At 37.9% G+C, this 14,683-nt stretch overlaps 1 protein-coding gene across 36 annotated transcripts in view; it reads right to left on the reverse strand.

The window, feature by feature from the left end:
* The window catches only part of ARHGEF9 (Cdc42 guanine nucleotide exchange factor 9), a 530,054-nt gene that overhangs the window by 381,415 nt on the left and 133,956 nt on the right, over positions 1-14,683 (reverse strand). For all 36 annotated transcript variants that reach the window (XM_071212901.1, XM_071212902.1, XM_058291384.2 and 33 more), the window contains one exon: positions 3,708-3,940. In XM_071212901.1, the coding sequence (XP_071069002.1) occupies positions 3,708-3,940 (233 nt within the window). The remainder of the gene's footprint in view (positions 1-3,707; positions 3,941-14,683) is intronic.

A 14,683-nucleotide genomic window follows, 5' to 3' on the forward strand; every position in this document is an offset into this window, starting at 1 on the left:
AAAAAGTACAAGACAAATAAATAGGAAATGATGGTCCATCCATAGGAAGAGGATTAAAACACAGAAAACACCAACAAACAAAATGAAAATGTGAACATATCAAACAAAGTCTTTAAAAAATGATCTCAAAAGTGTTAAAGAAATGAAGGAAGGTACAGAGAAAGAACTACAGGATATCAGGAAAATGAGGAATGACCCTTCTTTGGAGCCGGTGTTTCTGCGTGATGGAGCTGGATTCAGATGGGATCTCTTTGCACAAGACTTTCATGCTACTTTACTGGAATTGTAGTTGGTGTTGGGGTTTAAGATATATTTAGGGGATTTGAATCTCTGGACTGACAATATGATAGCCCGGCCCTGAGCCCCAACAGACTTCAGCTCCTACAATCCGATTTATTGGACTCACCTCACTCAGCTAAGATGGAGTTGAAGAAGGACAACCACCACACCATGGAGTCTAGAGGGCCTACAACTGAAAGCAAGAGGATTGCATCCAGTATCCATGTGGAATCTTAGCCTCCTCTTGACATAGAGGTGCAACGGACACAACCAATCCAAGGTCCACAGAGAAAAGGTGGCATTGGAGTGGGAAAAGTGGACATGGTGGCTGATGGGTATGAGGAATGGCAGGAAGAGATGAGAGATGGAGGCGCCTTTGGGACTTAGAGTTGCCCTGGATGGTGCTTCAGGGGCAATCACTGGACATTGTAAATCCTCCCAGGGCCCACTGGATGGAATGTGGGAGAGTATGGGCCATGATGTAAACCATTGACCATGGGGTGCAGAGATGTCCAGAGATGTACTTACCAGGTGCAATGGATGAGTCATGATGATGGGAGTGAGGGTTGCTGGGGGGGGAGTGGTGGGGTGGGGGTGGTAGGGTTGAACGGGACCTCATATTTTTTTTAATGTAATATTTTTACAAAATCAATTAAAAAAATGTATTCACCAAATGCAATGAATGTGCCACAATAACGAAAGAGGTTGTTTATGTGGGAGGAGTGGGGTGGGGTGCGCTGTGGGATATATGGGAACCTTTTATGTTTTTTAATGTAGCATTTTTTGTGATCTATGTATCTTCAAAAAATACAAAAAAATACAAAAAGAAAAAAAAGCTGAAAAAAATTAAGTCCTGATACAGGTGATAACATGGATGAACTTTTACGACATCCTGTTGAGTGAAATAAGTGGAACAAAAGGACAAATATTGTATTATCTGACTGATTTGAAACAATTAAAATAAGCAAACTAATAGAGACAGAATCTAGAATATAGATTATCAGGGGATGGGGTAGGGATCAGGTATGGGAAGTTAAGGCTTATAATGTACAGGGTTCCTATTTGGAATGATGGAAATATATTGGTAATGGATGATGGTGATGTTAGCACAACATTGTGAACCCAATAAACAGCACTGAAATACATATTTGAATATGATTAAAAAGGAAAATGTTACATTACATACATGATAGAAAATAAAAATTTTAAAAATCCATGCAAGTACACTACCTAGTGAATCCTAAATTAATCCATGAACTTTAATTAGTAGTACAAGTATAAAAATATGATATCTTCAATTTTAACAAATGTTCCACACCAATGCAAGGTGTTGGTGGTGGGGTAATATATGGGAATACTGTATTTTATTCATGATGGTTCTTTAAACCCACAACTTCCTTAATAAAGAAAAAAATATTTAAAAAAAGTAAAGGAGTAAAGGAATCGCAAATCCCAGGCAGCTGTCCTATTTTGCCTGTTCCCAGAAAACTTGACAGTGCTCTGGGGTTGCTTTGGCCTAAGAAACCAACATGGCTTTGGGCTATGCTTTGAAATGGTCTTTTGAGGGGCCCTTAAAATCAAGTACACAATATATAATATACTTAGTGAACACCATCAATTCACAGTATGATTTTTAGATCCTCCTTCTAAGTTCTGTCGGATAGATACTTAGGAATAAGCAGGTGAAGTGCTGTGATATAAAAAAAATTCAAAACCATTCTTTGAATATCTAGGTTATTAAAACCATTGGTCTGAAGGCTGTCCCATTTTTGTTTAGGTACAGTAGTGGCTGCTTGGTCACTTAGCACTGCGTAATGTAACTGCAGAGGTGATTGAGGTTCATTACATCACAGTCTGGCAGAGCTAATACAAGCCTTCCAGACTGGCTAGTGAAATGGTTCACAAATCTTCCTGGGCATGAAAGTCACATTGGGAGCTCTTGAAAAAGCTATATTTCCAGACCATTGCTCATGCTTTATGTTTTTGCTTTGTCACAGACTTGCTCTGTGTCATTTTCTACTTCCAGACTATAGAATGAGTAAATCTAACTATAAAATCTTCCTTTAAAGGCCTTTCCATTCCAGGGTGCCATAAATATTTTCTATTTTACTTTTCGAACCTCCCAATTTTAAGAGGCTCTTCAAAGTCCTTGTTAATGCATTTAAGAAAACATATCCTCAGAAGACTTGAAGGGGCTTGGTTCTGTCAATGGGCTGTATTAAGTCTGTTCAAGTGAGATTTTGTCACCTCCAAAATGCATATGTATTTAGTACCCCTCCTCTCAGTCCCACGACCACCACTAGTAAACTGCCACATAGAGGAGAATCAACTCATTCTTTGCATGGTCCTCTGTGGAAGGTAGAGCTACTGCTGACCTTGTTACCCAGGCAACAAGAGAGTCCAGTACCATTGAATTTGGATACAAGTATGAAATCTGGCCATGGTTCCATAACTACTGAAGCACTGACACATGATTTGATTCAAAAAATGAACCTAGAAACTGGCTTAGAAGCTTGAATAAACCAAAACAAATGGCCCACATCCTTGACCTTATGCATCTAGGCCTGGAATTCAGTTGCAAGAAAACCAGACAATGGAACGAAATGAAAGTAAGCAGTGGGCCTAGTAATAATCAGGCAGAAAGTTTAGAGAATTTGGGCAAAGGCATTCTTTCATCCTGGAGTGTTCAATATTAGGAAGAGAGGAGATCTAGGCAAAGAAGTCTAAGATCATCAGTTAGAGGCAAGGCTAGTGGCACAACTCATTCGAAATAGTTTGGGAGCTCTGGATCATGGGGTAAGACATGAAAAGGGGTGTGGATGGTTCACTGTAGGCCATCTTCATTGCTGGAGATAACTCACAGCATGTCCTTTTCTGGTAAGGGATGAGTTATCATTTCCATTCAGAGAGAGATAAGCTCATTGGTCTTTTCTGAGCTGGTTTTTTCAAAAATATTTTTCTTCAGGGGAAATCTTAAGTCTATTTCCCCCAGCCAGGCTCTAGATCTAAGGTAAAGGTACAGTTGGTGTAGGGCAGAAGAGGGTGGAAAAAGAAGACCAGAGCCTTGAAGAAGGAACCTAGGGTCAGTACAAGTTGGGCATCCTGGCACCAAAATATCTGAGTTTATCATGCAGAGTGGATTTCACAGCTGAATTTATTCTGTGTTGACTCACTTGGCTGTGCTCAGGGTTAAGGAATAGGCTATAAGCTCCAAGAAGGCAGGGCCTAAATCCTACAAAAAGATGATGCCAACAGATTTACAACTTTCAAGCACCTCTTACAAACATTCCCTCACTTTATATGCACAACAGATTTGTGAAGTGAGCAAGTGCAGATAAGACAACAAAAGTTTGGGAAAGGTAGGACATACATTCTTATTAAGTACCAACATGTTGAAAGAGGCTCCTTCTTTTCTCTCAGTCCCTTACCTGTGGTCCTGGGCGGTGTACTTGAGCAGCTCAGCCAGCTGTAAGGGATACTTGCAGATCTTCTGTACAGGAGTCAAAAGGAAGCCATCGATAGCAATGTCAATCATCTGCTGCAAGAGTCGACAGGCCTCAAAGAAGTGCTGGTAGCGGCTGTCCTTCATCAGCTTGGAGAGTTCCATGCAGGCATCCAGGTGGTTGTTACAATACTCAGAGTATATCCAGAATCCATCTTGCTGTGAGCAGAGTAAACAGAGGAAAGAAAGGGAAAGGCTACTCAGGGTCCTAAAAGAAGTTTTGGAGAAATGGAAAGACAGACCCTGTTCTTATATAAGAATATTAAAATATTAACAATGTTAATCATTCCTAAATTGATCCATAATTTAATAATAAAAATTAAAAATGAATTATTTGGGAACTAAACAAATTATAAAGGCCATATAGAAAAAAAAGTAGGAATAGTAAGGAAATTCTGAAAAAGAAAGGTAATAAGAGGAAACTGGCCTATGAAGAGTAAAACACACTATGTTAATTAAAATTGTGGTAGTGAATCATAAAAAGAGATAGAAGTTCTGCTTCTGGCAGTGGCAGAATAAGTTGTTTTAGATAGATCTTGTCACAGAAAACAGGAAAGCTGAAAAATGTAATAAACATCTATTTGAAGGAATCACATTGTCCAGATCCTCAAAGTATTTCATAGAATATCCCTTAAGAAATACACCTTTAAGTATTTAAGGGTGAAGAAGCCATGATATATGAGAGTCATACACAAATGACTGAGAACAAAATTGTATGAGAGTGTGGGTGTGTATAAATATATAAAGAGCGGAGAGGAGAGAGAAATAGCAAAGAGAGAGGAAACACACTCAAAATATCAAGCAAAAGGCATGAAATATTAACAATAGGTGAATCTGGGTAAAGGGGATATGGATATTCTTTGTACTGTTCTTATGCAACTATTATGTAAGTTTGAAATTATCTCCAAGTAATGCTTTAGAAATTATCTATAATTTTTTCACATTGTTCAGCACTGAATTAAAAATAACCTGAAGCATAAGAATATGAGACATGAGCAAAACCTTAGAGAAATAGGCAAAAGAAATTGATAGTAAAAAATCAAGATGAAGTTATTACATATGAACTTAAAAAATTATTATTAAGTAAGAGCTATGAACAGCAAGGGAAACAGAGTGAAAGGTGAGGAATTTTCGGTTTCTTTGTCTCTTTTCTGTTTATTATTACTATTGAAATAATGAAAATATTCTAATAATGATCGAAGTGATGAATGTACAAGTATGCGACATGAATAGATCATGGGGGTATATAAGTGCTACCTCTTGACAGCCTCATGTTGCTTAAATGTAGCCTCTCTTTAAGCCAAACTCAGCATAGAAATGCATTACATTCCCCCAGCATGGGACATGATGCCCGGATATGAGCCTCACTGCCACCGTGGGATTACTACCAAACGCCAGTGATCAACATAACAGGAAAAATACCTTGAATAAATGGGGGAAAAGGTAAAGATAAATGACTTATATGGCTAAGAGATTTCAAAGTGAGTCAGAAGGTCATCCCAGAGGTATCGCTTATGCACACCTCTGCAGGATATCATAGACTGCCAAAGTAGGTACTACCCCAAGTAGTGGGGTTCCAGAGGGCTCTGGAGACTTCCAGGTCCCACGATCATGGCAGACAGCCCTGGAGTTTTGGTGCCTTGCCAGTGGGCCCTACTTTGGAGTTTGTGCTCCTGAGTATGACAGAGTTCGACTCAGATGTTACTTCTCTCCACCTGCCTCTTCTGTCCCTTCTATCTTAACTGATAGCTTGTGCTGGAGTTGGTAGGTCAACATCCAAGAGACTTGAATCTCTGGGCTGTCCATGTGCCAGCTGAGCCCTGAGCCTCAGTGGAGTTGCAACACCTACTCTCTCATTCATTGGACTCACCCAGGACAACTAACAAGGAGTGAGGATGGACAACCTTTATACCATGGAACCGAGAGTGTCTACAACTGCAAGGAAGAGAGTCCCACCCATCAGGCATATGCGATCAAGGTCCCCTCTCAATTAGAGGTGGATAACAATCCCACAATCCTCAGGACTGGGAAATAAAATATGGACTAGGGTGGTCTTTTTGGTATTCTACTATAGATTTATTGGTATTCTAGCAATGGAAGAAATTATATCATTGATGAGGAGACAGTGGCCATTGGAGATGCTGAAAGCAGGGAGAGGGGAACAGAGGTACAATATGGGGGCATTTTCAGGTCTTGGAATTGTCCTGAATGACATTACAATGACACATTCAGGACATTATATATGTTGCCATAATCTACAGAATTGAGTAGAAAGGAGTGTGGCAAAGCTTCAAATGTGTTCATCAGTTGCAATGAATGTACCACACTAATGAAACAAATTGTTCATGTAGGGAAGGATGGGAGCTGTGGGGAGTGGAGCATATGGGAATCCCTTATATTTTCTGTATAATATTTTGTGTAATCTAAGTACCTTTTAAAGAATAAAAAGTATATTAAAGAAATAGATCATGGGAGAAAACGCATATGATCATTTCAATAGACACAGAATAAACATTTGAGAAAACACAACACCCACTTACGGTGAAACCATCAGCAATCTAGGAATAGAAAGAAATGTTACCAATATGATAAAGGGAACCCATGAAAATCCTAATATTAGTATCATTATTAATGGTGAAATGTTTAAAGCTTTCCCTTAAGACCAGAAATAAGACAATGATGTCTGATTTCATCACTTCTAGTTAATACTGTACAGGAAGTTTTAAATAGTGCAAAAAGATAAGAAAAGGAAAGAGAAGGCATACAGATTTAAAAAGAAGAAATGACACCCCACACCAGTGATCCTCCCCAGCCACAGGTGCAACCCTACTGCAATCCAAATCCTCCCCTCAAAAAAAAAAAGACTTCTTTTTGCATTGTCTTTCATCACCGTAAGATCTGTTATCTTTTAGGTATATTAACAATTTGTTCTTTATGTTCCCCCATTGTCCTTTTTTTTTTCATTTCATTTTCAAAGAAACTTTAGGTTACAGAAAAGTCATATGGAAAATTTAGGGGATTACCATATACTCCAACCCCTACCCATCTCACATTTTCTCCTTTTAAAAATGTCTTACCTGAGTATGACACATAATTACATGCATTAATATTGAGAGCTTGGCATACTGTTCTATTTTCTTTATTTTTTTAAGATTTTAAAATTTATTTCTCTCCCCTCCCCCCCACCCCACCCCTGTTGTCTGTTCTCTGTGTCTATTTGCTGTGTCTTCTTCTTTGTCCGCTTCTGTCGTTGTCAGCGGCATGGGAATCTGTGTTTCTTTTTGTTGCGTCTTGTGTCAGCTCTCCGTGTGTGTGGCGCCATTCCTGGGCAGGTTGCACTTTCTTTTGCACTGGGCAGCTCTCCTTATGGGGCGCACTCCTTGTTCATGGGGCTCCCCTACGCGGGGACACCTCTGTGTGGCAGGGCACTCCTTGCGCGCATCAGCACTGCACATGGGCCAGCTGCACACCGGTCAAGGAGGCCCGGAATTTGAACTGCGGACCTCCCATGTGGTAGATGGACACCCTAACAACTGGGCCAAGTCCGCCGCCTCTATTTTCTTTCATTAGGCACTTTCTATGTACTTGAGAGATCGTTGCCACTCATTTGAGAATGTAGCAGGACTCCCCAGGAAGGGAGTTTAATATTTTCTTGTTTATTGTGTGGTTCTCCACCCACTGTGATAACCACTATAACAAGATGAACACTTTAATATTTCATAGAAGCATGCCCCAAGTGCACCCTTTCCCACATATCCACCCACATCCGATGCCCTTCACCAGTAACTCTTCTCTGCCATATTTACCAAAGAATATTCCCATCATTATAGGTTTAACCACAGTCCTACAAACCCCCTGAGTTCACCTGTTCCTTCCTCCATCCCTTCCCTCAGTTCCATGGGTAGTCCAAACCATCCCCCACCCTGCTCAACCTCACATTCCATAACTTTTGACCCCACTTACATCCTGAAAACTGGAGGGAAGGGAGAGACCAGCATACACTGCCATGTGCCTTGCCATGTGACAGAGGGGTCCAGGATCACCAGCAGCTGGTCTTTGGGGAAAAAGCATAGCCTGATGATGTCTTGATGTGGAAATTTTCACTGCTTAGAATTGTAAGCTTGTATACTAATATATTTCCATTGTAAAAGCCAGCCCATTTCTGTATATTGCATTTCAGTAGCCTGGCCGAATTTTGGCAAGAAAATTGGGGCAGTGTTATTGCAAATACCAAAAATGAGGAAATGATGTATTGATTCGATATGCAGGAAGGACAGTGAGATGTTTGATAGAAAGGTTTATATTGCTTTGAGGAGACTATTAGTAGAAACATGGATGCTAAAGATACTTCCAATAAGATCTCAGGCAGAAATGATGGCTATGTCCTTGGAAACTGGAGGAAAGGTGACACTTGTTTTAAAGTGGCAGAGGACATCAAAAAATTGTGTTCTTCTGTCAGAATTTGAAAGTGATGAGCATGGATACCTACCTGAAGAGATTTCCAAATAAATATGGGAAGTGCAGCATGGATTCTCCTTGCAACTTACAGTAAAATTAAAGAGGAAAGGGATAAACTGAGAACTGATTTCCTGGGCAAAAGGAAACCAGAAATTAATGGTTTGGAAAATTCTGAGTTTCCAGAAAATGAGTCACCAGAGAACAATACTCAATGTGAGGATGTAACTGAACATGGAATCAGTCAGCCATTTCAGTGGAAGTCAGGATTGGAGATGCAATTATACAGGAAGGATCTGTGGAAAGTCTTACTGTTGGATGGTTTGGACCCCTGTGCACTATGTGGAACTGACAAATTATTTTGTGGAACCTGTATAAATGGAACCACTTCCAGCCTGGACTAAAAGGTACAGAAAGGGGACATACTGAAGGAAAAATGTCTTTAAAGAGAGAACCATGGAAGCTGAGCTCTGGACTGAAGACATCTTCTAAGGCCAAGTGAGTAAGCCCAACCACATGTGTGGAAAGGGTGAGTATGCTCCAGCACTTGAAGAGAGCGGACCTTTTGCCCCATTATTTAGGAATAGTGCTTTTGCCTCTGTCTTCAGAGAGGGTGGAGCACATTTCCTGTGGGTTGGGGAGAGTCTGGCCCCCACCCCACTGCTATAAGGGTGTTCAGCCTGTGTCCTGGACAATGGGGAAAGTCTGGCCTCCAACCCAGATTTCTTAGAGGGTGAAGCTTATTACCTGGGGATTAGAGAAAATTAGGCCACCACCCGGATGCTTGGCAAGTGTGGAACCAAGACCATGTCCATTGTACAAGCCCTTGGAAAGGATGGGAGTGCTACTGCTCATCAGCACCCAAGGACAAAACTTGTTCTATAGATGACTCTCAGACCTTGAAATCTAATGGACCAAGTCTTGCAGGGTTTCAGAAATGACTGGAACCAGTAATCACTGTTTTCCTTCCAATTTCTCCTTATGGCAAAGGGAGCATTTATCCTTTGACAGCCTCTTCTTTTTATTTTGGAAGTAAATTATTCTTAGTTTCACAAGTGCATAACCTGAGGGCATTGTGTCCTAGGACAGACAACACCTATAACTGATACTTAAAAATAAATTTTTATTAGAGAAGCTGAGAATTTCTAAAACAATCATGCACAAGTGTGGAATTCTCATTCAACATCACTCACCAACACATTATATTGTTGCAGAATATTGCTACAGATTATTAGATAATGTCATCATATTATCACCACTAACTGTGAACTGTAGTGTGCATTTGGTATATTTTTTTCCAAATCGCCCTATTATTAACATAGTGCATCTTTGGCATTGATGGAAGAATATTTCAGTATTGCTGCTAACTATAGTCCATAGGTTACATAAATTGTATTTTTCCTAAACTTCTCCACATTCTTACCACCTTGCAATAGTGATGTGCATTTGTTATAGTTCATAGAAGAACATTCTTTATTTGTACTATTAATGGCAATTCTCATTTACCTCTGGGTTCGCTATGTTATTCAGTCCTTAGATTCTTCTCTAGCTTTCTTTCAATTGACATTTACATCCCTAGAACATACTTTTCACCTACAATCTGATTTATAAATCTGATTTATAAACAATCTGATTTACAATCTGGTTTATAACTCATCATTGTGTTACCATCAACTTTATCCATTTCCACATTTTTACAGTCAAGATAATTAAAACTTCTATGTACATTATGCATCAAAACACCTCCTCAGCCCTCCTCTTATCTCTAATAACCTATAGTCTAGGTTTTAACTCCAAGTGTTTACTCTTCGTATTTAGTTCATATTAGTGAGACCATGCAATATTTATCTTTTTGTGTCTGACTTATTTCATTTCACATAATGTCTTCAAGGTTCATCTCAATTATCATTTTTGTTCTAATTTCATTTGTTCTTACAGCAGCATAGTTTTCCATCGTATGAATATACCATATTTTGTTTATCCATTTGTTGGCCAATGGACACTTAGGTTGTTTCCATTTTTAAGCAACTGTGAATAATGCCACTATGAACATTAATGTGCAGATGTCTTTTTATGCCACAGTTGTCAGTTTTTCTGGATGAATTCCTAGTAGAGGAATCGCTGGATTTTATGGTAGTTTTATAATAAGCTTGCTGAGGAACCGCCAAACTGTGTTCCACAGAGGCTGCACCATTTACATTCCCACCAACAGTGGAGTTTTCCTATTTCTCCACATCCTTTCTAGCACTTATTGTTGTCTGTTTATTAATGGGCATTCTTTGTGGAGTGAGAGATCTGTTATTTTGATTTGCATTTCCCTAATAGCTACTGATGGTAAACATTTTTCATATGCTTTTTGGCCATTTGTATGTCCCCTTTGGGAAAATGTCTATTTAAGTCTTTGGCCCATTTTTTAATTGAATTGCTTGCTCTTTCATTATTGAGTTGTATGATTTTTAAAATATAGGATGAAAATCAAATCTTTACCAGATATGTGGTTTCCAAATATTTTCTCCCTTTGAGTGAGCTGATGTTTCAATTTCTTGATGAAGTTCTTTGAATCACAGAATGTTTTAAGTTTAAGGAAGTCACATTTATCAATTTTTTCTTTCATTGCTTGTGCTTTCAGTGTAAGATTTAAGAATCCACCACCTGCCACAAGGTCTTTCAAGATGTTCCCCTATGTTTTCTTCCAGGAAATTTATGGTTGTAGAATTTAAAGTTAAGTCTTTGAATCATTTTGATATAATTTTTGTATAAGGTGTGAGATAGGTGTTCTCTTTGCTTCTTTTGGCTATGGATATCCATTTCTCCCAGCACCATCTGTTGAAGACTGTTCTGCCCCAGCTGTCTGGGTTAGATAGCCTTGTCAAAAATCACTTGCACATAGATGTGAGGGTGTGTTTCTGAAACAACAATTCGGTTCCATTGGCCTATGTGCTTATCTTTATGCCAGTACCATGCTATTTTTACCACTGTAGTTGGAAATATGATGTAAAGTTGGAAGTGAGTGTCCTTCAACTTTCCTTTTTCTTTTTAATATGTTTCTCGCTTCCAAATAAATTTCATAATTGTGTTTTCCATTTCCATAAAAAATGGCAGTGGAATGTTTATCAGGATTATATTGAATCTGTATATCAGTTTGGATAGAACTGACATCATAATGATATTTAGTCTTCCAATCCATGAACACAGAATGTTCTCCCATTTATTTAGGTCTTTTGAAATTTCTTTTAGCAATGCATTGTACTTTTCTGAATGCAAGTGCTTTACATCATGGTTAAGTTTTTCCTAAATATTTTAATGGTTTAGTTGCTATTGTAAATGGAATATTTTTCTGATTTCCTCCTAAGATTGTACACTGCTAGTGTATAGAAACACTGCTGATTTTGCATATTAGTCTTGTATTCTTCCATTGTGCTGAAACTGTTTATTAGATGTAGCAACTTTGTTATAGATTTTGGGACTTTCTAGGTATAGAATCATATCATTTGCAAAAAGCAAAAGTTATACTTATTCCTTTCAAATATGGAAGCCTTTTATTTCCTGTTCTTGCCTGACTGCTCTTGCTAGATCGTCTAGCACAATATTGAACAACAGTGGTGACAGTGGGCATTCTTGCCTTGCTCGTGATTTCAACAAGAAAGCTTTCAGTTTTTCACCATTGAGTACAATGTTAGATATGGGCTTTCAATATATTAAAAACATTTATTATGCTGAGAAAGTTTCCTTCAAGTCCTTTCGTTTGTAGTATTATTATCAAGAAAGGATGCTGTATTTTGTGAAATGAATTTTCTGCAACAATCTATAGGGCCATGTGATTTTTATTCTTTGATTTATTAATGTGGTGTATTATGATGATTGATTTTCTTGTGTTGAACCACATTTGCATGCTTGGTATAAAACCTACTTGATCATGATGAATAATTCTTTTAATGCATTGTTGCATTCCACTAGCAAGTATTATGTTGAGGAATTTCATATCTGTATTCACAAGGGAAATATCTGTATTCAAAAGGGAAATCAGTGTGTAAATTTCTTCTTTTTTTTTTTTGAAATATCTTTATCTGACTTTGGTATTAGGATGATATTGGCTTCATTGAGTGAGTTTGCTAGTGTTTCTTCCTGTTCAATTTTTTGGAATTTTTTGAGTAAGATTGTTATTAAGTTTCCTTTGAATGCTTATTAGAAGTCACCTGTGAAACCATCTGGTCCTAGGTTTATCAATTTGGAGAGTTGTTTGATGACTGTTTCAATCTCTTGTGATTGCTTTGTTGAGATCCTCTATTTCTTCTAGGGCCAGTGTAGGTTGTTTGTACATTCCTAAGTATTTCCATTTCATCTACATTGTCCAGTTACTTTGCATACAGTTGTTCATAGAATCCTCTTATGATCTCTTTTATTTCTGTGGGGTCAGTAGTAATGACCCTGTTTTCATTCTTTATTTGTTCACATCCTCTTTCTTTTTTCTTTGTCATTCTAGGTAACAGATTTTGATTGCATTAACCTTCCTGAAGAACCAACTTTTAGTTTGTTAGTTCTATTGTTTTGTTTTGTTTTGTTTTGGTTTTAATTTTTTTAATTTCTACTCTGATCATTGATATTTCATTCCTTCTGCTTGCTATCGGATTAGTTTATTATTCTTTTTCTATTCCTCTAGCTGTGTAGGTAAGTCATTGATTTTAGCTCTTTCTTTTTTAATGTAAGCATTGAGGGTTATAAATTTTGTTCTCTGTACTGCCTTTACTGCATCCCATAGGTTCTGATATGTTGTGTACTGATTTTCATTCTCTTGAAATATTGCTTTATTTCTCAATATCTTCTTTGACCCACTGATTATTTAACTGTGTGTTGCTTCATCTCCATATATTTGTGAATTTTCCATTTTTCCACCTGTTGTGGATTTCCAGCTTTATTCAATTATGATCAGAAAAAAATTATTTGCATAATCTCGATCTTATTGAATTCATTCAGATCTTCTTTGTTACTCAAAATATGGCCCATCCTGGAGAAAGATCCATGAGCACTGGAAAAGAATGTATATCCTGCTGTTTTGTGATACAATGTTCTGTATATATCTATTAGGTTTAGTTCATTTATAATAGTACTCAAACTTTGTTTCTTTTTTTTCCCTCTTTTTTAAAAAATGTTACATTCAAAAAATTTAAGAGGCCCATATACCATTCTATGCCCACATGTTCTATCTAATGCTGAGAGTCGTGTATTGAACACTCCAACTATTACTGTAGAGGCATCTACTTCTCTCTTCAGTTTTACCAGCAATTGCCAAATTTGGGGCATCCTTGTTAGATGCATATAAATTTATGCTTGTTATTCCTTCCTGGTGTAATGCCCCTTATATTAATATATAATGTCCTTCTTTGTCTCCTCTACTAACAGTTTTGCTTTTTCTAATTTACCTTTTTTTAAAGATACATAGGTCACACAAAATGTTTCATTAAAAATATAAGAGGTTCCCATATACTCTATTCCCCACACTCCCCACACCTCCCACATCAACAACTTCTTTCATTAGTGTGGTACATTCATTGCATTAGATGAATACATTTTGGAGCACTGTTACACAGCATGGATTATAGTTTACATTGTAGGTTACACTCACCCAATCCATTCAGTGGGTTATGGCAGGATATATAATGTCGTGCATCTGTCTCTACAATATCCCTCAGGACAACTGCAAGTTCAAAAATGCCCCCAGATCACACCACTTTTTCCCTCTCCCTGCCTTCAGCAACTCCCCTGGCCACTGACTCCACATCAATGATATAATTTCTTCCATTGCTAGAGTCACAATAATTCTGTAGTAGAATACCAGTAAGTCCACTCTAATCCATATTTTATTCCTCCATTCTGAAGATCCTGTGGTGGCGAGGCCCACTACACCTCTAAATCAAGAGGGGGCTTACACCCCATATGGCTGATGGATGGTATTCTCCTGTTTGCAGTTTGTAGACTCTTCCTGTTCCTTGGTGTGGTGGTTGACCATCCTCACCTTAGGTCAGCTAACAATTTTGTTTTTAAGTCTATTTTATCCAATGTAACTATAGCTACTCCAGCTTTTTTTTTTTTTTTTTTTTGGTATATTTGGGTCTAAGGTGAGTCTCTTGTAGACAGCATACAGATGGCTTATATTTTCTTATCCATTCCGCCAGTCTGTGTACTTTGAATGAGGACTTTAATCCATTAAGATTCAATGTTATTACTGTAAAGGTATTTTTTCTTCACCCATTTTGACCTTTAGGTTTTACCGATGGTATTTTATATTTATCACTCTTTTTACATTTTAGTTACTTTTACTGATATAATCTTCATTTCTAGACTTTCTTCCAAGCATCTCTCTCTTGTCTTTTCTTACAGGCTGCTTCACTCTCTGTAGTTCTTCCTGCACAGCTGGTCTCTTAGCTTCAAATTTCATAGTTTCTGTTC

The sequence above is a fragment of the Dasypus novemcinctus genome, chromosome X, assembly GCF_030445035.2.
Source record: "Dasypus novemcinctus isolate mDasNov1 chromosome X, mDasNov1.1.hap2, whole genome shotgun sequence".
NCBI lineage: Eukaryota > Metazoa > Chordata > Mammalia > Cingulata > Dasypodidae > Dasypus > Dasypus novemcinctus.